This window comes from Aegilops tauschii, chromosome 7 (genome assembly GCF_002575655.3).
Source record: "Aegilops tauschii subsp. strangulata cultivar AL8/78 chromosome 7, Aet v6.0, whole genome shotgun sequence".
Classification (NCBI taxonomy): Eukaryota; Viridiplantae; Streptophyta; class Magnoliopsida; order Poales; family Poaceae; genus Aegilops; species Aegilops tauschii.
In genome coordinates, this window is record NC_053041.3 from 620,672,740 (window position 1) to 620,694,436 (window position 21,697).

General features: G+C 41.7%; 1 protein-coding gene across 2 annotated transcripts; it reads left to right on the plus strand.

Moving 5' to 3' along the window:
- The first annotated feature begins 5,729 nt into the window (after positions 1 to 5,729).
- Positions 5,730 to 19,611, plus strand: LOC109736905 (transcription initiation factor TFIID subunit 1). 2 transcript variants are annotated; one of them, XM_020296123.4, is made up of 20 exons: positions 5,730 to 5,890; positions 5,989 to 6,101; positions 6,973 to 7,035; positions 7,121 to 7,163; positions 7,345 to 7,584; positions 8,189 to 8,298; positions 9,114 to 9,285; positions 9,728 to 10,742; positions 11,479 to 11,681; positions 11,782 to 12,019; positions 12,281 to 12,617; positions 13,025 to 13,231; positions 13,344 to 13,436; positions 14,454 to 14,660; positions 16,159 to 16,353; positions 16,731 to 17,208; positions 17,289 to 17,434; positions 17,632 to 17,697; positions 17,774 to 18,715; positions 18,911 to 19,611. In XM_020296123.4, exons 1-20 carry the CDS (start codon positions 5,839 to 5,841, stop codon positions 19,271 to 19,273), a joined length of 5,283 nt encoding a protein of 1,760 aa, XP_020151712.1. In that variant the 5' UTR covers positions 5,730 to 5,838; the 3' UTR covers positions 19,274 to 19,611. The 2 variants fall into 2 exon arrangements, with proteins under 2 accessions (XP_020151712.1, XP_020151711.1); XM_020296122.3 differs by having other exon boundaries at positions 9,117 to 9,285.
- Positions 19,612 to 21,697: the final 2,086 nt, after the last annotated feature.

Here is a 21,697-nt window from a genome sequence, read left to right on the forward strand (position 1 = left end):
AAGAGTCCCGGGCTGCCCACGAGGGTGGGAGGCATGCCCACCCCCTGGGCGTGCTCCCTACCTAGTGGACAGCCCGGAGACCCCCCTGACTTGTTCTCGACGGCAAAACCTCTTATATATACAGAAACCTCTAGAAATTAACCTAGATCGGAAGTTCCGCCGCCGCAAGCCTCTGTAGCCACGAGAAATCAATCTAGGCCCTCTCTGGCACCCTGCCGGAGGGGGCCATCATCACCGGAGGCCATGGAGGAGGATCCCGGAGGGGCCATCATCGCCATGAAGCCAAGGACCAGAGGGAGAACCTCTCCCCATCTAGGGGGCAGGCCATGGAGGAGGAAGCACAAGGGGGAGAACCTCTCCTCCTCTCTCTCGATGGTGCTGGAGTGCCATCGGGAGGGGTATCATCGCCGCGGTGATCGTCTTCATCAACATCACCGTCATCATCACCATCCTCATCTTTTTTACGCGGTCCATTCTCCCGCACCCTGCTGTAATCCCTACTTGAACATGGTGCTTTATGTCACATATTATGATCCAATGATGTGTTGCCATCCTATGATGTTTTGAGTAGATATCCTTTGTCTTTGGGTTGATTCATGATCTAGATTGGTACGAGTTGTATGTTTTATTTTGGTGCTGTCCTATGGTGCCCTCCGTGTCGCGCAAGCATGAGGGATTCCCGCTGTAGGGTGTTGCAATACGTTCATGATTCACTTATAGTGGGTTGGTGAGTGACTGAAACACAAACCCGAGTAAGGGGGTTGTTGCGTATGGGAATAAAGAGGACTTGATGCTTTAATGCTATGGTTGGGTTTTACCTTAATGATCTTTAGTAGTTGCGGATGCTTGCTAGAGTTCCAATCATAAGTGCATATGATCCAAGTAGAGAAAGTATGTTAGTTTATGCCTCTCCCTCATATGAAATTGCAATGACGACTACCGGTCTTGTTAATAATTGCCTAGGACAATTCCGCACATCGATCCACCATTATTCCACACTCGCTATTTATAATATTTAGTAATATATTATAACTTTATGATAACAACACCTACTTTTATATTTTAGCTCTCCGATACCATGCAAAGTTATCCTCTTCATACCCACAACATAGTTTTATTTCTCGTTTCTAGTTGGAAGCAAACGTTCGGTGCATGTAGAGTCGTATCAGTGGCAGATAGGACTTGAGAGAATATTGATCTTACCTTTAGCTCCTTGTGGGTTCGACACTCCATACTTATCACTTCCATCTTTGAAAATTGCTACGATGATTCCCTGCACTTGGGGATTATCATGAGCCCGGCCCGGTTGCTCCCGCACCCGACGCGCACCGCCTCCGCACCGCAGCCCTCACTTATCCCCATCCCCTTCCCTCTCTCCGCGCCGCCCCTCCTCGTCTCCCCTCCTCGCCGCCGCTTCCCTCCCCGAATCCCGTCTGCCTCCGCGGACGGCGCATCGGAGGCGGAAGCCATGAGCGACGGCGAGCGCGACGACGACGACATTGCGACCACAAGCGCCGCAGGTGAGCCCGCCGCGCACCCGCCCTAGGGCTGATCGATCGAAGGGTCATCGAGCCGGTTTTGTATTCGCCCTATCTCGCTTATCTCTGGCGTCCTTCCAGATGACGACGACGAAGACGATTATGAGGAGCCTGGTGGAGGGAATCGCCTCCTGGGGTTTATGTTCGGCAACGTCGACGATGCTCCCAGGAGATGGGCTGCGGGTACATTTTGCATAGGCCTCGCAAACCCATCATCCCTCTCCTTTTCCGTTACACGATTGCACATTTATAACGGACAAAACTAAATTACGCATTAATATTGATAGGATATAATTGCTTAATTAATGCTTTTAAATAGAGTAAGACGTAGACAATCATACATTTTAAAATACATTTTGCATAGGCCTCGCAAACTCATCGTCCCTTTCCTTTTCCGTCACACCATTGCACATTAATATCGGGCAAACGTAAGTAAATTACGCACTAATATTAGGTAGGATATAATTGCTTGACTAATGTTTTTAAATACTCACTCCGTTTTTATTTGCTCTACATATTAGGTTTGACTAAAGTCAAACTTCATAAAGTTTGACCAAGTTTACAAAAAATGATATAAATATTTATCATAACAAATCTATATGATGTGAAACTACATTCAATAATGAATCTATTAGTATTGATTTGTTATTGTATATGTTAATATTTTTTTACAAATTTTGTCAAAGTTTGCAAAGCTTGATTTTGACCAAAGCAAATACGCGGACTATCTAAAAATAGAGGGAGTACAGTACAGACATAGACGATCATACATATTTATTTGTTTTGTGAAAATTATCTAGATCTATTATCAAATTTCATCGAAAGTACAAAGCATCTCGAACATAATGAAAATTACATTGAGATTTCAAGACCCCAAACAACCTCAAGAACGAGCCGCCGATGCGCCGCTGTTGCCGCTCCCGTATCGGAGCCGGTTTGACCTTGTCGATGACAGACGAGAAGTCTTCGTCTACGTGCCCCTAAGGACCGACGCCCTGGAGTCACAGCCGTCGCCGTTGAACCGTTGCCTAGATCTGAAGCACCTGACACTAAATCTAGCCCCAAGACGAGAAACCATAACCTACAGCCCCAAAGAGATGGCAGGAATCTACGTCGGAGATCCGTGGATTACGTCCCGATGGACAAACACGAGGAGGATCAAAGCCCGGAAGACAAACTCAAAAAGTAGCACAGACATCCGCCCGAGCACCGCACCTGCAAGGACTAAAAAAAGTAAACTACTAACCGGAGCAGAGGCACCGGGATTTCCCTCCCGCCACCGACCGCAGGCAGAGACGAGGAGAATCCACGGGCTCGCCGACGAAGTTTGGAGGGGAGAGTTTGCCCTAACCGTCTAGGGTTAGGGAAGAAAAATGAGAAGAAGTCTCGGATGCATCCTTAGACGATCATACATACACACATGCACTTACCTCTATGAATGTACGCACGTATGCATACCCTACCATATGACTTTGAGACTGAGCCGGCACATCATCTTAGATTGACGAAGTGGCTACACCTTGAACTCTGATGGGCTGAAGATACCATTGTCCTCCTAACAAACCAATCACTTGTTTTCGTATTACTTGATTAAGTTGATGCTGGTATTAGACATGATATTAATTAGTAGAGGGTGCTAAACATGTTTACTGCTAAACACCTAAGCGGGATAGACCGTTGGATAGATACGGTCGAACAAGCGTGATTAACTGGATCTCCGCAACTCGCTCTTTCATATTAGTAAGCATAGACATACAAAGATATAGATATAGAGGCAAAAATATAATGCATGCATGATGCGATCCAAAAGCTCTTAGTTACCCTCTCAAAGAGAACTTTAGGGTTATGGATTTGGCCCAAAATCAGGTATCCAAACAGAAATTATGTATGGTTAGGTAGTGGTCCAACAGTACGTAAAATGCATCAAATCGCGTATATTAAAAGGGAACATGTCAGATAATTGAAATAAGGCAACATTTTGGAAACATGATAAAATAAACAGAGGCGGTTGAAAGAATGTTGGATTTAAATCTTGTTCAGTCAATAAAAGAACACATAGCCAAAATATATACTGAACTGTCATCAAATCAGACATCTGATAAACAAGGATTCGAATGAGTATGTAAACTAAACTTGACGTTATTTCTGTACAGTCACGTCGAGTGAAGAGAGAGACGGAATTGTTCTTCAGAACGTTCTTCTCGTCACACAAGTCTACGTGTTCATGACAAACCGGGCACTATAAAAGTACCAACAAGCGGTTTAGTACAAGAAATAGTTGAACATGAATTGGACGAGATTGAAAAAGGATACATGGTGGCTAAATAGCTCGGTCACGCACGGTGCTCCTCCCTTTGTCCCTCCTCCAAGAAAAGGAGGCTAGGGTTTCTGCCTCCCATCGGCGACGCTGGCGATCTCCCACGTCTCCTGTGGCCTTAGGGCCATGGGTGTGCGGTGGATCCCAGCCTTTGCCGGCAGGAGGGCTCCGTTTTCAGGTGCTTCTTCAAAATTTTTTAGGGTTTGTGTCCTGCTCAAGAAGACGAGACGGCGACGGCTTCTTGAAGATGGAATAAGGTTCTCTCCGCCTGGCCCCCGTCCCAATGGTGTGTCTAGCATCGTCGGAGGGCGTGTGGAGGTGTGTCTCCGACGGATCTCGCGAGATCTGGTCGGTGGTTGTCTTTGGTGGATCCACTCGGATCTAGTCTTTGTTTGTCTTTGTTCATGTGTCTTTAGGTTGGATCCTTCCGATCTAAAATTCTCTTCATCGGTGGCGGTTGTTGTTCTGGGGCGTTGGTCCTATGGGACCTTAGCACGACGACTTCCCGACTGTCTACTACAACAAGTTGTGCCTGGCTCCGGCGAGAGAGGGGCGATGACGGCGGCGCGCCTTCGGCTTGCTTCAGTGCATGTAGTCGTCGCTAGGTGGTTTATGAATATTTGAAGGATCCGAGCCATTTATTCTCCTCAGGATAAGAGGGATCGCTCGCTTGCATTTTTTTAGTGAACCTATCTGTTTTGTGGATTGTACTGATTTTGGGTCCTCTTTTCTTTTCCTTTTCTTTTTCTTTCGTTTCTTCACAGTTATTTTTGGTTTTTCTGCCTTTCTATACCTTTTCATTGGTTTTATTCGTTTCTTCTCTCCATTTTCATTGGTTTTTCCTTTCTTTTTGTCTACAATTTATTTTCGGTTTCTTTGTTTCTTTTTTTGCTATCATTTCTTTTCTGCGTTATCTTCTACTTTTATTTCTTTTTTTGAGTTTCTATATTTTTCTTTGTGCCTTTCTTAGTTTTCATTGTTTCATTATTTTTGGATGGTTTTCTTCCTTTTTTTTGGATTTATTTGTTTTTTGGTAAGTAGGAATATTTTTTCAGTAAGTAGGATTAGATTTTTCAGTAAGTAGGAATATATTTTCTTTTTCTAGATTTTTTTATTTTTTTATGATCATCGAAACTGGGTCAAATAAAGCAGGAGTAGTTTTTTTGAAAAAAGTTGAAAAAATATAAGTAGAATTATATTCAAAATAAAAGAAAGGGGCATTTCATAAGAAAACGTGGATGAATACTTGCTGTTTTCTAGATTTTCGATCAGATTTTTTGGCGGCATGGTAAGGTAGGGGACTGCGAATCCTTTATCCCCAGTTCAACCTGATCAATAAAATACTGGAGATGGACTGCCATGCAATCATAAAAGAACTAGCAGTACGGGGACAGCCTCGATCCCAATGCTATGCTTTGATCAAGGATATTAAACAAGCTCTATCCGTGTTTGCGAGCTACAGTTTTAACCATGTGGGAAGATCTTGCAATGAGCTAGCCCACGGGCTTGCTGCGGCCACAAGAACTGCAGGCGATCAGAAGATCTTTGCCAACGTACCGGAAGGACTCGGACCATTGATGGTGTCTGAATATGTACCTCATGTAGAGTAGATCCTACTCTAGTTCTCAAAAAAAAAACTTAGGTTATATATATAGTACTGATCGAATTCAAGAACGAAACTAGAAATGCGAAAAGAGAACCAGTGAAAAAAGCGAGCGCTTTGAGGCCTGTGGCACTGGGCCGGCCCAGTCTGGCGCTGGCTTCAGGCGGCGCAGCCATGTCTATTGTAACGGGCCAAGGCTCGTGTCAGCCCGGCCCGGTTGCTCCCGCACCCCGTCGCGCACCGCCTCCGCACCGCAGCCCTCACTTGTCCCCACCACCTTCCCTCTCTGCGCGCCGCCGCTCCTCGCCTCCCCTCCTCGCCGCGGCGCCCCTCCCCGGATCCCGTCTGCCTCCGTGGCCGGCGCATCCGAGGCGGAAGCCATGAGCGACGGCGAGCGCGACGAGGACGACGTTGCGACCACAAGCGCCGCAGGTGAGCCCGCCGCGCACCCGCCCTAGGGCCGAGCGATCGATGGGTCATCGAGCCGGTTTTTATTCGCCCCATCTCGCTTACCTCTGGCGTCCTCCCAGATGACGACGACGAAGACGTTTACGAGGAGCCTGGTGAAGGGAATCGCCTCCTGGGGTTTATGTTCGGCAACGTCGACGATGCGGGTGGCCTGGACGCTGACTACCTCGACGAGGTGAATACCGTGTTAGGGCGAATCTATGTTCTCCTGTGGAATCTCATGTTTTTGTGCTTCTACGGTTTCAACTGGCTGCCTCTAGCAGATGATACACATGTAGACATTTTTTTTCAGTTGTGCAATACTGTCATATGTCTCCTGAATGATGTGAATAGACTGATTGGAAGCTTTTACCCAGTGTGATATGGGTTATTTTTTCAAACACCCTGGTTCTGTGAATCGTCATCTCTCCTTAGTGGTGCCGATTCATACCCGATAATTCAGTACACCTTAACTTTATTTGACAGAAGTGCTTTATTATCATTTTGCCTGCTACCTGTATGATTTTGCAGTTTAGAGGGATGTATAACCTGATAGCAGCTAACATTAGCAGTTTAGAAAGGTTAACTTTACAACGTCCAAGAATCTTGTTTTATCCTGGTGAATTGAAATACAGTATCTATTATTGGTAATGCGAAATACAAGTAGGAATAGTAGTTCCGTCTTGTTTGGAGTCAGCCACTACATAACTGGGTACACTTTCAATATTGAGTCAAGTTCAGAAAATTTCAAAAATAACACAAGTGGCTTGGACCTGGATAGGAGGATTGCCATTAAAATGACGATTAAAGTTAAAAGAATCCACTGATGGTTCCGCTGTCCATACTACTGTTTTCTTGTAATTGGAAAACCATCCAAGCATTTTTGGCTTTTCCTCAGTAGGTCTTCTTTAACCCAAAGCAGTCAGTTCTGCAGCATAGACTTACCTCCATTGCATTGTTTGATTTTTTGCTTGAACTTTTGACAACAAGAGTTTATTTAGTTGTCTTTGTAATGTAATGATGCTTGTGCTTCATTTCTTATGACTTACTTTTTCTTGAATTATCAGGATGCGAAGGACCATCTTTTTGCGCTGGCAGACAAGCTTGGTCCATCACTGAAAGACATGGATGTATGTTATCCAATGATAATCACAATGTTAATGGGATTAATCTTTTCTTTTCCAAATGCATTAATACTGTGTTGTTTGCTTATAGCTAACTAAGTCTTCCTCAGTTCCAGATGATCCTTCTGAGCAAGGTAAGTGGCACATCTGTAATTCTGTATAAGCATGAGCAAGTTCTAATGGGTCTTTGTCGAGTCTAATTTGTGAACTATTCATTATTCTGCTGTTTCTGACAGCTTTGATATTCAATGTTTCCCATTTGAATTATATATTTGTACGAAATAGTTGATGCCTGATCTTTTTTCTGTACCGTAGACTATGATGAGAAAGCGGAAGATGCTATTGACTATGAAGATATGGATGAACAATATGATGGACCTGAAGTTGAAGCAGCTACGGAGGAAGACCATTTGCTATCGAAGAAAGATTACTTATCCTCAAACACAATGTTTGCTTTGGTCTGCAGTAAAGTTTCAGTGTTTGATGAGGAGAACTATGATGAGGATGAAGAACCACCCAATGATATCGAGTTACCTGGTGATTATTTTATACAAGGTTTGGCAATATCTGTACTTATGAATGTGCTTGTGCTTATTATTAATTTATTACTATTTTGGTTTGGCCTGTGTGAGTGCTGTTCATAGTGGTAACGTCCATTGTTTTCACGAACAGTGTCCATTTTGAACATCTGAAAACATCATGCAACTTCTATTTATGCATTTCGCTCTCCATGATTATTTTGCGAAGAATAGGTTTGCAAGCAAAACAATACAATCTCATTTTTTGAAGTCAACACCTTATATAGTACTCCCTCCGGTCCTTTTGACTCTGCATATTAGCTTTGACTGAAGTCAAACTTTGTAAAGTTTGATCAAGTTTGTACAGAAAAATATCAACGTTTCTAATACCAAGTCAGTATCATTACATGCATTGTAGAATATTATTTTCATATTATATTTATTTGGCATTTAGCTGGTCAAACTTTACAAAGTTTGACTTGAGACAATTCTAAAACGCGGACAAAAAGGAACAGGAGGAGTATGTTTGAATATTATTTATATGTATGTATATAGTTTATATTCGAATTTTATTTATATGGATTTCATCTTGCTTAGTTGACGTAAGTCTCCTTTCCCTTTATCTTTGGATGCCATTTCAGCTGAGCAGCTGGGTATATCACCCTCTAACGACAATCCTGCCATCGAAACGGTATCTAGCTCGTTAACACAACTAGGGGAAAGTATGGATGTTGAATATGAAGTTTGTCAGGTACACAGTATTTAAATTGAACTGTTTCCCCCATGAATTCTGAATTACTTGGCATATTCAGTTACACTTGTTGTTCATTCAGAATTTGGTACATTTTTAATTAACTATTTCTGCTCGTCACACAATAACATGTTTGGGTTAGGATTGAATATTTTTGGACAAAGTCAAATTTACTTTATAGGTTGGATTATGCTTATTTTGGGGAAACTGGCTAGGGGACACTGTTTGTGAGAGCTTCACTCCATTGATCCACAGATGAATCTGGTGAAGCTGTCCCAAACACCTAAACTCCTAGCTCATTTTGGTGGAGTTCGAAAATGGCTGCTCCACCAGCTTCACCTCAGACCCGTGCCCACCTAATGCCTAAAAGCCCCTAGAGTTGGGTTGTTACTACCTGCAAATGCTGCTGGTATACCCCAACCTGAACAGCCAGCCCCTTCCTCTCCCCCGTGGGCAACTCGTTTCCTCCTCTCGCCCATGGCTGTCTCTACCCTAGATTTTCGCCACCCCCTCTCTCCCTACCTGCCCCCCCCCCGACTCCTCAGACCGCCTTCTCATCCTCCAAATGGCACCCTCGTCCTCAGGTGACCTCCTTTTACAGATCCAGCACGGCGAGCTCCTTCCCAGATCCACCACCGGTGACCTCTTCTCCCAGTCATCACCTTTACGGACTCCAGTAGAAAAATATGTCTACCTGTCTTACTGGACTGCTCATGCTGTAGTTAATTGCCTCAACATATTTCTACTCACAAATCTGCAGTTGCTTTGTAATGATATATCTACCTGTCTTACTGGACTGCTCGTCTCTAATAAAGCAGGAAGAAATTGACATTGAAGAAGATCAACTGGAGTCTAAATGTGCAACTTCCCTCCCTGTTTTATGCATGGAGCATGGGAGTGCGATCTTGAAGTTCTCTGAAGTTTTTGGCGTACAGGAGCCTGTAAGAAAAGCCAAAACAGATCACCATAAGCGGCCAGTGAGTAAAGGTATTCAACAGGTTCACTATAAGAAACTAATCTAAGAAGATCGTCATGACCTCTTGACAGTATTGTATACATAGCTGGTGTGTGATTGGAGGCACATTAATCTGAAAGTAATGGTTAGATAGAATTACTTACTGTTTCTGCTTAGGTTGTTAAATCTGAATATAAATAAATTTAATTAGCACAAACCATGTTGAGAGTTTATGCTTATTACTGCTTGTTTGATTTCCGATCTTAGATCATTTTACCTGAGGCCCAGTCCTAACATAATAGGGAGAATATATGTGGTTGTATGGGTCGGTGTATGTGATTTTGGAAAGTCACATTTGTGCATTTTAAAAGTTCCCCAAAAAATCATATATGTGCGACCAATTTAATAGAAGACTAGTTTTTTTTATCACTTCTGACTGGCCATAGACCTCTCTCTGGTATTACTCGTTTCCAGATGTCCGGATCACAAACATCTCTGACATTGTTGAAGATGACGAGGAAGTATTTCTAAGGTGTGCTATTCAAGATGTCTCATCTTTGAAGCATATCAAGATGAATGAAGATTTTGTTGAGAGTGACAGTGATGAGTTAATTTCTAGTGATACTTTTGGGTTCAAAGGTTCGTGCCTTTCTGAACAGCCAATGAAGGAAGCACACAAAGATTTCCCTACTGCTCAACAAGCTCCAGTTTGTCCTGATGTTTATCCACTTGAGCACGAAGACTGGGAAAATGGTATCATTTGGGGCAATTCACCAGCAAGTGAAAGTCGGTCTTGTTTAAAAAGCTGTGTAATATCTGAAGAGAGCTCTGATACTCACAGCGAAGACGAGGCTAACGATTATGGTTATGTGTCCAGGTATTGTGATGTACAGAGTAGAAATAATGATTCTCCAGAGCCTTTTGGATATACAGAAATGCCTGCTTCAGCTAGTTATCATTCCCCTGAGAATAGTTACCCTCCATTGACAAAGGAGACAAGTCCGGAGAAGAATGACCTAGACCATGCAGAACCAAATAACATAAATGGAACAGTTAAAATCGTTACAATGAAGTGTTTAAGCAACCTCTCTCTACTGAACAAGGAACTGTTGGAAGGATCTTGGTTGGACAACATAATTTGGGATCACAGTGAGGATGCTCCTAAGCCTAAGCTAATCATGGACCTGAAAGATGACCAGATGCTTTTTGAGATTTTGGATGAAGAGAATGGGGATCACCTCCGCTCTCATGCTTTTGCAATGATTGTTAGTGGGTCAGTGAGGACTTCAACAGTGGAAAATTTTGGCCATAACAACCAAATAGTTACAGTCGATGGCCAATTCAACATCTCCAATGACGAATTTTATTCCAACAAGGAGATTTCACAGCAAGCTAAATCTCATACTAAAAAGCGTTCTTCAATGGGCGTAAAGGTGGTACACTCTGTTCCTGCTCAGAAGCTGCAGACCATGAAGCTAAACCTGAGCATGTATGAGTCTCTCCCCCCTTTCCATATAATTCCACATCTATGATTCTCGCCTCATTTTGGATTGACAAACTTGTATTTGATGAATCTTGCAATATTTGTACACTTATTTCATCATGGGGATAATTATTGGTCATGGGGTGGCATGATTTAAAAAAAATAATCAGGTGACAGATCATTTTAAAACAGTTCAACAGAAATAGTGTGACATATCAGTTGTTCATCAATAATGTATGGTCCAGTGAACGACCGGCTGCTCTGTTACCTTGGGGAAATATTTCTGTAACAATAGATTTGGGTACCTTTTGCATGTGTATATGTGTATATATTTTAGCACCGCCTCACTGGTCTTCTGGTTTCTGCGACTGGGCTTCTTATTCTACTGTTCCATGACAATTTTTATAATAAAATAATATGAACTTCCTGCTTATTTTGGAGATCCATAGTTGGATATATAGTTTGAACTTGTGACAGCTGCTCGTATACTATAAAGACAACACTAGTTGGAACTCTAAATTATCAGATTGTAATTCTTGTAAAATGCCTTTCCACTGGGTTTTCCAGTGAAAAACATCAGATCTATTTGTGTGGCTTGGCTCCGTACACTCTTGTTCTTAGCTATATTTAGCAGGTATACTTCTGGGGATTTATTTATCATGTGTAGCTAACCTACTGACTATTCTTGTCTGTTCTTTGCTGACTTCATTCCTAACAAGTTTTTTTCTGAACTTCCATGCAGTAATGAAATTGCAAATTTCCATAGACCAAAAGCTAAGTGGTACCCCCATGAAAATAAACTTGCTGTTGAGTTGCAAGGAGCTGCTTGTAGTCATGGGTCAATGACTGTTATAGTAATGACTTTGGGAGGAAAAGCAGTGAAACTTCTCGTCAATGCAGAGGAAACTCCACTATCAGTAAAATCAAAAGCTTCCAAGAAATTAGGCTAGTACTCATTCATTATCCTGTTCTGTTTTGTTTATTTTCTTTTGTTTAGAAGGGCATCAATGGTTACTTTATGGTGCCTTAACTTTACTACATGCAGAATTCCGACCATCTGAAAAGATCAAATTGTTTGGTTCTGGAAAAGAACTTCAGGATGGCATTTCCTTGGCCATGCAAAACGTGCGGCCAAACTCTATTCTGCATGTTGTTCGCACTGAAGTACATCTATGGCCGAAAGCACAGAGGTTACCTGGCAAGGACAAGGCTCTACGTCCTCCAGGGGCATTCAGGAAAAGATCTGACTTGTCCGTTAAGGATGGACATGTATTTTTGATGGAGTAAGTCCAATCTTAATATTTCCTTTCATACACACATATAGTAATTTACATAAACGTGTACATATGCAAATTCTTGTACTCCTATGTGAAAGTCACATTGGTACTTTTACTGCTACTTTGGCCAAGTGGTGAACATTACTTTACTGCACGCAGAATCTTGTATTGATCATTTAAATGGCCATATGCTGTACTTTTGTTGTTTTGATTGTGTATATTTTTGTTTATTAATGTGTCATGTGTTATCTTTCGGTTTCAATGCAGATACTGTGAGGAGAGACCTTTACTACTCGCAAATGCAGGAATGGGTGCTCGACTCTGTACGTACTACCAGAAAACTTCACCTGATGATCAGACAGCTACATCCCTGCGAAGCAACAATGATGGACTTGGCACAGTGCTAGCTATTGAGCCTGCTGATAAATCTCCTTTTCTGGGAGATGTACGCTCTGGGTCCCATCAATCATGTCTTGAGACAAACATGTACAGAGCACCTGCATTTCCTCATAAGGTGGCATCGACTGATTATCTTTTGGTTCGTTCACCAAAAGGGATGCTTTCTCTTCGCCGCATTGACAAGCTATATGCTGTTGGCCAACAAGTAAACTCTTCTGCTGAAATATTCTTATCTATATCTATTGGATGTTCATTTTTGTCGCTCTTTCTCTTTTGACTTTTGGAGTTTTTACTTGAAGGCAACTAATTTTGGATTGGTTGCTTTAGTTATTTTGTTTATTTATTGTGCTGCAAGTTTGTAATGCTGGAAAATCTTCAACTAAGCGTTGCTACAATATCCATAAATAAGTTTTTTTTGCTATTTCTTGCATCTCATCATTCCGGGATAGGATATACTTGCAATAAATCTGAAGTGCTTTTTGATGCAAGAATTGCCTTTCCTTGATATCGAACATAATGCATAAGAGGATGCATAAAGAACCATAGGGTTTTCCGAGAAAAACCAGGGAACAGTTTCATCCATCAAATGATAGATTTGTTCTCTCCTGGCAGGAACCACATATGGAAGTATTTTCACCACGACCGAAAAATCTGCAGAATTATCTTTTGAATCGAATACTCGTATATGTATATCGTGAATTCCGTGCTAGGGAGAGGCCTGGTGTTCTTTCTCAGATTCGAGCTGATGAAATACCTATTGAACATCCTCTGACAGAAGTTATTGTGAGAAAAGGATTGAAGCATTGTGCAGACCTGGAGGTAGATCTATCACCCATGTTTATTACTTCAGCAGTTGTATCTGTAATATCCTTTTGTTTTCCAGCTATGGACTTTTGTTTTAGTTAATGCTCACCTGCATTCATTTTAACAGAAAGGACCCAATGGACATCTTTTCTGGACACAGAGAGCTGACTTTCGAATTCCGTCAGAGGATGAACTTAGAAGATTGTTGTCACCAGAAAGTGTGAGTTTCTCAACTTTTCTTTTTGTCACTTGTGACAAACAACTACTTCTTGTCTCTTGATGACAATTGACAGTGTCATCTCGAAATGTTTGTGCTGGTCGGTCATAACGCGTGCTATACAAGGATCACCAGCTTGATCAGCTACTCAGTTCCGCAATTCCAAAGCCCCATACCCTCGTGCATGAATTGCAAGATCGAGGACATAGAAAACTTGTACCAAGTATTCCTTGTTATAGGGATGATCAATTGCTTAAACTTCCCCCTCTTGACACAATACAGGGGTTTGAAGTGAACTCTTTATTTTGAAAGAAGACCAAATGGAAATTAGACCTTATATTTAATTCTAATATAAGAGATAACTGTCAATTTCAGCATTCTTATTAACTTCAGGGTAATATTAATAAGTGGTGTTTAGTGAATTGCATTTTCGAGAAAATTAGTAAGCTGAGGTTGTGTGCTGTGGAGATTCCAGGCACTTGTATACAGACTGTTAGATAAAGCGGAAAACATATCTTTCTAGGGAGTGCTTCAGATGGAAATGATGGCCATGACTTGCTCAAGATTAGCGGCTAGGTTGACAACCATTTGTTCGTACTTCTCTTAAGTAAATAAAGATACCCACGAGTTGTTTCATCATATCCATGGGCTGAATATATATATGTGTAGTGGTGTGATTGACAAGCAAGGTCATGCATTTTACTCTTAGAGCATCTCAGTTGCAACGGTTGGTTCTTATAAAGGTGTTTAGAAGCATATCACTGAACATCCATTTAACTATTTAAGCATCGAGCATTCCAATACAAACTGATAACCCATGGAACAATCAGCGATTAACCGAGCGTCTGCGGCAAAAGCTTGGAAGTATTATCTCTCTAATAACGTGCAACGTGAGAAGAAAACGAGCTTTGAAGTAGTGTATCCAACCTTGTTCTATAGTTTAATTTTGCTTTGGAAGTAGTGTCTTATCTTGCTATTGAGTATATGGTAATTGAAAGTTTAAAACTTCCACTTCTTCAGGTCTGCTGTCATGAGAGTACGCAAGCTGCTCAGCATCGTCTCAAGCATTTAGGAATCCACAAGCTTACTCAGCCTGTGGGACTGGCTTCCGCAATGGATCAGCTTCCCGATAAGGCAATTGAGCTTGCTGCTGCAGCACATATTGAGAGGGAATTGCAAATCACTAGCTGGAACCTTACCAGTAATTTTGTTGCTTGTATGAACCAGGTACCTATTTGCCCATTTAATGATAGTTTGTGGAACTAAAACCAGTAAACCACTTTTGGCGCAAAGAATATCTTTGATGTGTTCTAGAGATACCATGGATAACCTTCATCTGTTATGGTTTGCTGAATATATATTGAGAGAGTATGAACAAGTCTACCATGCAACTACAGGAAAAATACTCAGTTTAAGATGGAAATGACACGCGAGTAAGTCACTAGTTACATGTTACATGAGAGTGTATCCAGTACACCCGCAGTTGTGGTGCACCCGGCCTCGGTTGCCCTATCTGAAAGTGTTAAAATTTTCTGGGAAAAAAGGGGGTCACAGATACAAAAATGACAAATCCAGTGCTTACAGTGAAAGTGGGCTGGGCGCAGCCCAGTTTTTGTTTCTCCAGTTGGATTTGAAATCTTGTAACATGGTAGATATGTGGTCTGTCTACATCCATGATTTGTTTTTCAGTTTTTTTTAAAACTTCTGCATAGGGTTACTGAGAATGGGTTCATCAGGTGCACCACAAGCCTCGGTGCACCATATGTTCTCCTAATTTCACAATGGTACATTGGGATATTCCAGTCCTGTTTGGACTGATGCAGTAGTGATTTTTTTATTTTGATGATGGGGACTTTCGCGGGTTTACGCCAGCCTGAACCACTTCATAAAACTGAGAACCATACAAAGTACATTTAATACAGTGGGATTAAGAGAAAAGAGGAAGAAGGAACAAAATTACAATCTTGCAGATAGGTGAAACAACGTAGTGTAGTACTGATGATCATTGATCAAAGCCAAACACTGTGCAATGTATTCGGTGTGTGTAAATATGCACTAAATTTGTGTATGTGCCGAGCTAGCCCTTTCACATTGCTTGATTTTGATTCTACCAGTCTTAAGTTCTTTCGGGTGCAAGGGTGTAGTCTGCCACTGGTAGGTTATTCAGTTGTACCTACTGAAGCGGTTATGCTGAGCGGGTACGGTCATACCTAGTGGGTACAGGGTAGAGGGGAAGAGAGATGGAGAGGGCATAGAAAGGCAAATAAGGAGATGGGAGATGAATCAAATGAGAGGGCAGAGATTAGTGGAGGGGGCACATACATAATGGTGAGGAGAGACCAATGAAGCGGGTAGGGGAGAGAGAATCTTGAGGACAAAGAAATTAGAGATATGGTGGAGAGACACATGGAGGGATCAGCCTTCTCCCCTGTGAGCTCGAACAGTATCCACTACAGCAACACCATAACAAACTCTATCCTGGCAGAATGGGGTGTTCAGAGAGATACTTTTTTGTATGATCTCCGTGATACTGACCAGTATTATATTTCTTGCCCAGATCAGTGGCAGATCTTGCTGGATGGTGCATGTATATATGTCTTAAATGCACGTTTGTATGTGCCTTCTTTAAAATAAATAAAAATGTAGTACATTATTAGTGTTCCTTGTCTATCGGTGTGTGATTCGGCTCAACTGTTCTAATATAGTTTTTTTTGCATGTATGCAGGACAGAGAAAATATAGAAAGGCTAGAAATCTCTGGTATTGGTGATCCATCTGGCCGTGGGCTAGGATTTAGCTATGTGCGAGTAAATCCTGTCTCCAATTTACCTCATAAGAAAAAGCCGGCTGCAGCCAAAGGCACCACTGTTACTGGGACGGATGCTGATCTTCGCAGGTTGAGCATGGATGCCGCCCGAGAGGTACCATCTATCAGCACTATACACATTGACATTGCCAGGGGGTTCCAGGCGTTGGCATGACTTAAGATCATGGAACATGAATCAGTAAAAACATAGATGTCTATTGGTAGTCTTTCACATGATTATTTTATTGACTGGTTTGTGAGGAAAGTTACATGTCGATCCCTGCAAAAAACGGAATAATTACCTCCATACAGTAAAAGAAGAAGTATAGTGGCCAAAATTCCATTGGCTATGACAACGAGAAGTGGGATCCACTCTCACATGTGATTGACCATGGTAGATAATCTGAAGTATCTACATATATGGCACACCTTATTTTTCTGTCTTTTTACAGTTTGTTCACTAATGCTTTCCATTGATAACATTGCAAATAGTTGCTTCTCAAATTCGGCGTTCCAGAAGAACAAATTGATAAATTAACAAGGTGGCATCGAATTGCTATGGTGAGGAAGCTTTCAAGTGAGCAAGCAGCGTCAGGAATTATGATTGATGAAATTCCAGTTAGCAAGTTTGCACGTGGACAAAGGATGTCTTTTCTGCAGCTTCAACACCAAGCTAAAGAGAAATGTCAGGAAATTTGGGACAGACAATTTCAGTCACTTTCTGCCATAGACGGTGATGACAATGGCAGTGATACAGAAGCCAACAGCGATTTTGACTCGTTTGCTGGGGATCTTGAAAACTTACTGGATGCTGAAGAATTTGACAATGAAGATGTTGGTAATGCAGATCTGAGTAGTGATAAAGGAAACGATATGGAAGGGCTTAAAATGAGAAAATTCTCTACTCGAGTCCAATTTAACGAGGAAGATGATCAGGCAGAAGCTGCTCTAATAAAAAAATTGCTCGAAGGTCGTTGATTGCTACTTTCATAGTTTTGCTTTCCAAATACCAAGTTTAGTAATTGTTATTGATGGACTATCATGTTGCAGAGAGTGGTAATGACATAAAGGGGAAGAAACAACCTGTGGAAATGACAAATTATGGCACCTCTATGTATAACCAGGGTGCCAATAAAACGAAGCCCAGGCAAAGTGCATTGACCCTAGAGGAGAGCACGCCAAGAGGAGTGAAAGAGGTATCAGAAGTTCATCTGAAGTTCTAAACCTAGTCTTGGTTGTTTCCGATTCATTTTTGTCGCCATACTGAATTTGTATCAAGAATCTATGGTTCATGTTTTGAACTTCCAGACTTGTTTTAATAGCAGTATCATTTAATATAGCGGTGATCATATCTTCCTTTCTTTATTCTTATGTGGCTTGCCTTTCTTTATAGGAAAAGAGGCAGGGAGCAAAGGGGGACCAACAAACTTTGTGTCTTGTCTGTGGAGCTTGTGGAAAGGTAAGGCATGGTACATTGAATTACTCGCATGTTCTGAATTTCCCCCCTGACTTTGTGTCACGTTGTTATTGCATAGCTTGGGCACATGCGGACCAACAAACTTTGCCCCAAGTATGGGCAGGATCCAGAAACCTCAGGATTGGATGTGATTTCCTACAGATCTAATCCTCTTGATGAAGCAAGTCATGTTCAAACAACGAAGCCACCGGGCAGGAGGTTGGTAGCCAAGGTTTCTTCTGAAGTTCCTGAAACTGAAGGGCCCGATTGCATCGAAAAGATCAAACCAGTAAAATTCAGATGTGGTGCACCTGAGAAGTCCTTGGAGAGGAATATGTCAGTGGCAGGTTCTTTGGTTTCTGATAAACTCACAATGGATGCTAATGATTTGAGATCTACTGGAAATGTGAGCAAAATTAAAATATGCAGTAAGACCAAGTCTGAAGACTATCCTCCTGACACTCCTAAGCCATCTATCGTGATACGGCTTCGTGCTAAGGCAGAGAAGGATGTACCTCGTAAGAAGGTCATTTTCAAGCAGCCTGAAGGGCATGTAGGCCAGCTAACAGCTATTGAAAATAGGAGTGGTCAGGAACCCAGAAAGCTAAGGAAAATCGCCGAATTGCCAAGTTTTAAAGAGAGAGAGAATGATGGTTGGTATGCTGGAGAGCCTAGCCAAATGAATTCCTCACAGGATAGGTTGGGTCTGGATGGTATCAGGAAAAGCAAAGTAGTAGGAAGTGATGAATCCTGGAGTGCTTTTAAAGAGCAGCGAGTGAGACAGGAACAGAGGCTAATTCAAGCTAGGATGCAAGAAGTAAGCAGGGAGGAAGAGCTCCAGAAGTCAAAGAGGAAAAGCAAGAAAAAGAAAAGACACGAATTTCGAGATGATGACGTTCTTGATCACAGGCCGTACAGAAATGACAGAAGGGTACCTGAAAGAGATCGAGCAACAAAGAGACGTACCCCAGCTGATATGACAGAATATGCTCCATCGGCCAAGCGGCGCAGAGGAGGAGAGGTACTTGTTCTGATGTTTTCACCCATGTTTGGTGGAATTGTACATTGTTTAATAATGTTTGTCTAGAAGCGCTTTTGCTGATTCCGTCTTCTCAAGGGGTTACATGATGCATCCTGATGCAGGAATTAATAATGTTTGTCTACAACCACGTTCGAACTGAACTTTTTTTCTTTTCTTGTTTTACATCTGATGCAGGTTGAGCTCTCCAACATATTGGAGAAGATAGTTGACCACTTGCGGAACCAAACTTCGATATCATTGCTGTTCCTTAAACCAGTGACGAAGAAAGTCGCTCCCGATTACCATGACATAATCCAGCGCCCAATGGATCTGGGTACCATCCGGGACAAGGCGAGGAAGATGGAGTACAGAAACAGGGAGGAACTCAGGCGTGACGTTGCACAGATAGCAACGAACGCGCACATTTACAATGACACGCGCAATCCTCACATCCCTCCGCTGGCCGACCAGCTCCTGAAGTCGTGCGATTGCCTTCTTGAGGAAAGCGCGGATGCGCTCGACGACGCCGAAAGTGCGATCGAGGGGCTAGCGCAGTAACAAAATACCTAACGTAGACCGCTGACCCGTAGCGAGGGAAGGGTTAGCGCACTTGTACATTCCTTTTAGCTTCATCCCAGTTATTCTGCCCGTTTCATGCTATTAGGCGTCGAGAGTCCGAAAAATACATGAAAAAGAAAGGAGGTAGATCCTTTTGGGGAGAGTGTAGACAAGCTCTAGGTTAGCCGTCGAGGCCCTGCTGTAGCCGTTCGGCCTCTTGCTGTAAAAATGTAGCGGTATAACCTTGTCAATATTCAGATGTTGTAACTGTACATCGTATGTGAATGATTTTGTACGAGTCATATATATGGATATAGATGCAGAAATGGTCAAGCAAAGCACGTGCCTGGGTTTGCACCTGGTCTGGTCTAATCACTGATGTTTGAGACGTTTGAATCAGCAATGGTTGGTTGGTGAAGGTTATTGCGTGATGACAGGTTATACTGTGCAGAATGTCCAAAGTCAAAGCGTGTGGATTGGGTTATATCAGGTAGTACAAGTTGCTTACCTGCCTCTGTATACTTTTAACATTGCTTGAGTTGCTGAATGAGATGTGTATGCTTTGAATGGAGACTTGTGACCAGGCCTGGTGATGTAACGGAGAAGTAACCATCTTTTCTAAAATGGTTTACTACCTAGTACCTTTTCTCTCACTTGATGGCATAAAATGTGATTATGCCCATGATGTTGGCCTACTCCCCCCTTCCTTATTTACTCTGCATATTAGTTTTATTTGAAGTCACACTTTGTAAACTTTATTGCTTTTTTTAACATCTACAATACCAACCCGATAACATTAGATTCATCATTTAGTATATGTTTACATTATATACATTTGTTATTGTAAATGTTTATATTATTTTTATAATAATAAAATAATGGTAATATGGAGAGTAAATAAAGGAGTGATATTCCGTGAACTATATACAACAAATGTGCACATCCCTTGGTCGCTTCTTGAGAAGTAGTGGCTGGTTTGATTGTACTTCCCCCGTCCCATAATATAAGAAGTTTTTGCAAGCCATTTTATAGCTTGTAAAAGCATCTTATATTACAGGAAGGAGGGAGTAATAACTTGGATGTTGGAAGCAAACCTAAGGAAAATGCAGCCTTGGAACGAGTGAATGGTGTTTGGATCGCCCCATGTGGACATGGAATGGCTCGGACAAGTACCGGGACTCTTTCACACCTTGTCCGGCTGTTGTGGCCAAATTGTACTTGATCTTGTGTGTCATCCCTAGATGCCACCAATCTTTCGGATCATGTAATTTTTCATAGAAACAAAGCCACGTATCTTACTATTTTCTTTTGGCGGAAACTACGTATCTTACTATGATGCATGCATATACATGAGATATATATTACCCCCGCTGTTGTTCTTAAAAAAAAAAACGGTTACTACACATACGTAGGAGATTATCCTATTGTTTATGACTACCCCCATTCGTAATTACATGACTTACTCAAAAATTCATAAAATACTTCTAAAATTCCGACTAATAATATGCATGGAAATAGATATATTTGTAAACTGAAAATGGTATAATGAAATTTATCAATAATAAAAGTACTTTTAAAATTCACTATAATATAGATATGAAAGGAGAAACAAAGATACATGTTGAGACCATGTCAATGTCTAAAACATCGTCTATTCACCAACACATGGGTGCATTATTATTAACCAGCTGGTAAACATATCTTTATTAACTAACTACTCCTCTGGTTTACAAATGCGCGACGTCTTTTCAGTCAACCTTTTGAAACTCTCTCGTGTGATTTGTTTTAGAATTTTGATCCCTAACATCGTCTTAATAACGAGATTGAAAACCTGGAAACTAAACATATGTTGTATATACACACTTTCAGGTCTTTTTCAGACCTCGGTGAGATTTATTTTTGGGAGTACCTAGAACTCATCTAGATGAGACATAATTTGGTCTCATTCACCTAGAAAACAAGAACAGATATAACCCACGTCAGCACACACGCATCTTATAGCATCACATTCAATGGCTATAAAATATGAATGAGACCAAATTATATCTCATCTAGATGAGTTCTAGCAAAACTGTTTATTTTTTGTTATGTCATGTCTGAAACATCACCAATGTTTTTTTTATCAATACGTATATAATAAAACCTCCCAGTGTTTCTTAGTACGAGTAATAAAACAGCTTAGTCGTCGTCTATTGTAGCCTACTTTAGACCGGAGGAAGCACACAAACGAGCCGAAAACGTGTTGCGTTTGGCAGTGACGAACAAGCGAAACGGTCTACATGACGTACCGACCCGGCTCGGGCTGCCATGCATGCATGCGTCCAAATCACCAGTGTTATGCTCTGGGATTAGTACAAGGCTACAAGCTAATTGAACCACCACGACCACTTCCAAGCTCCGATCGATCACTTGCTCCGTCTTCAG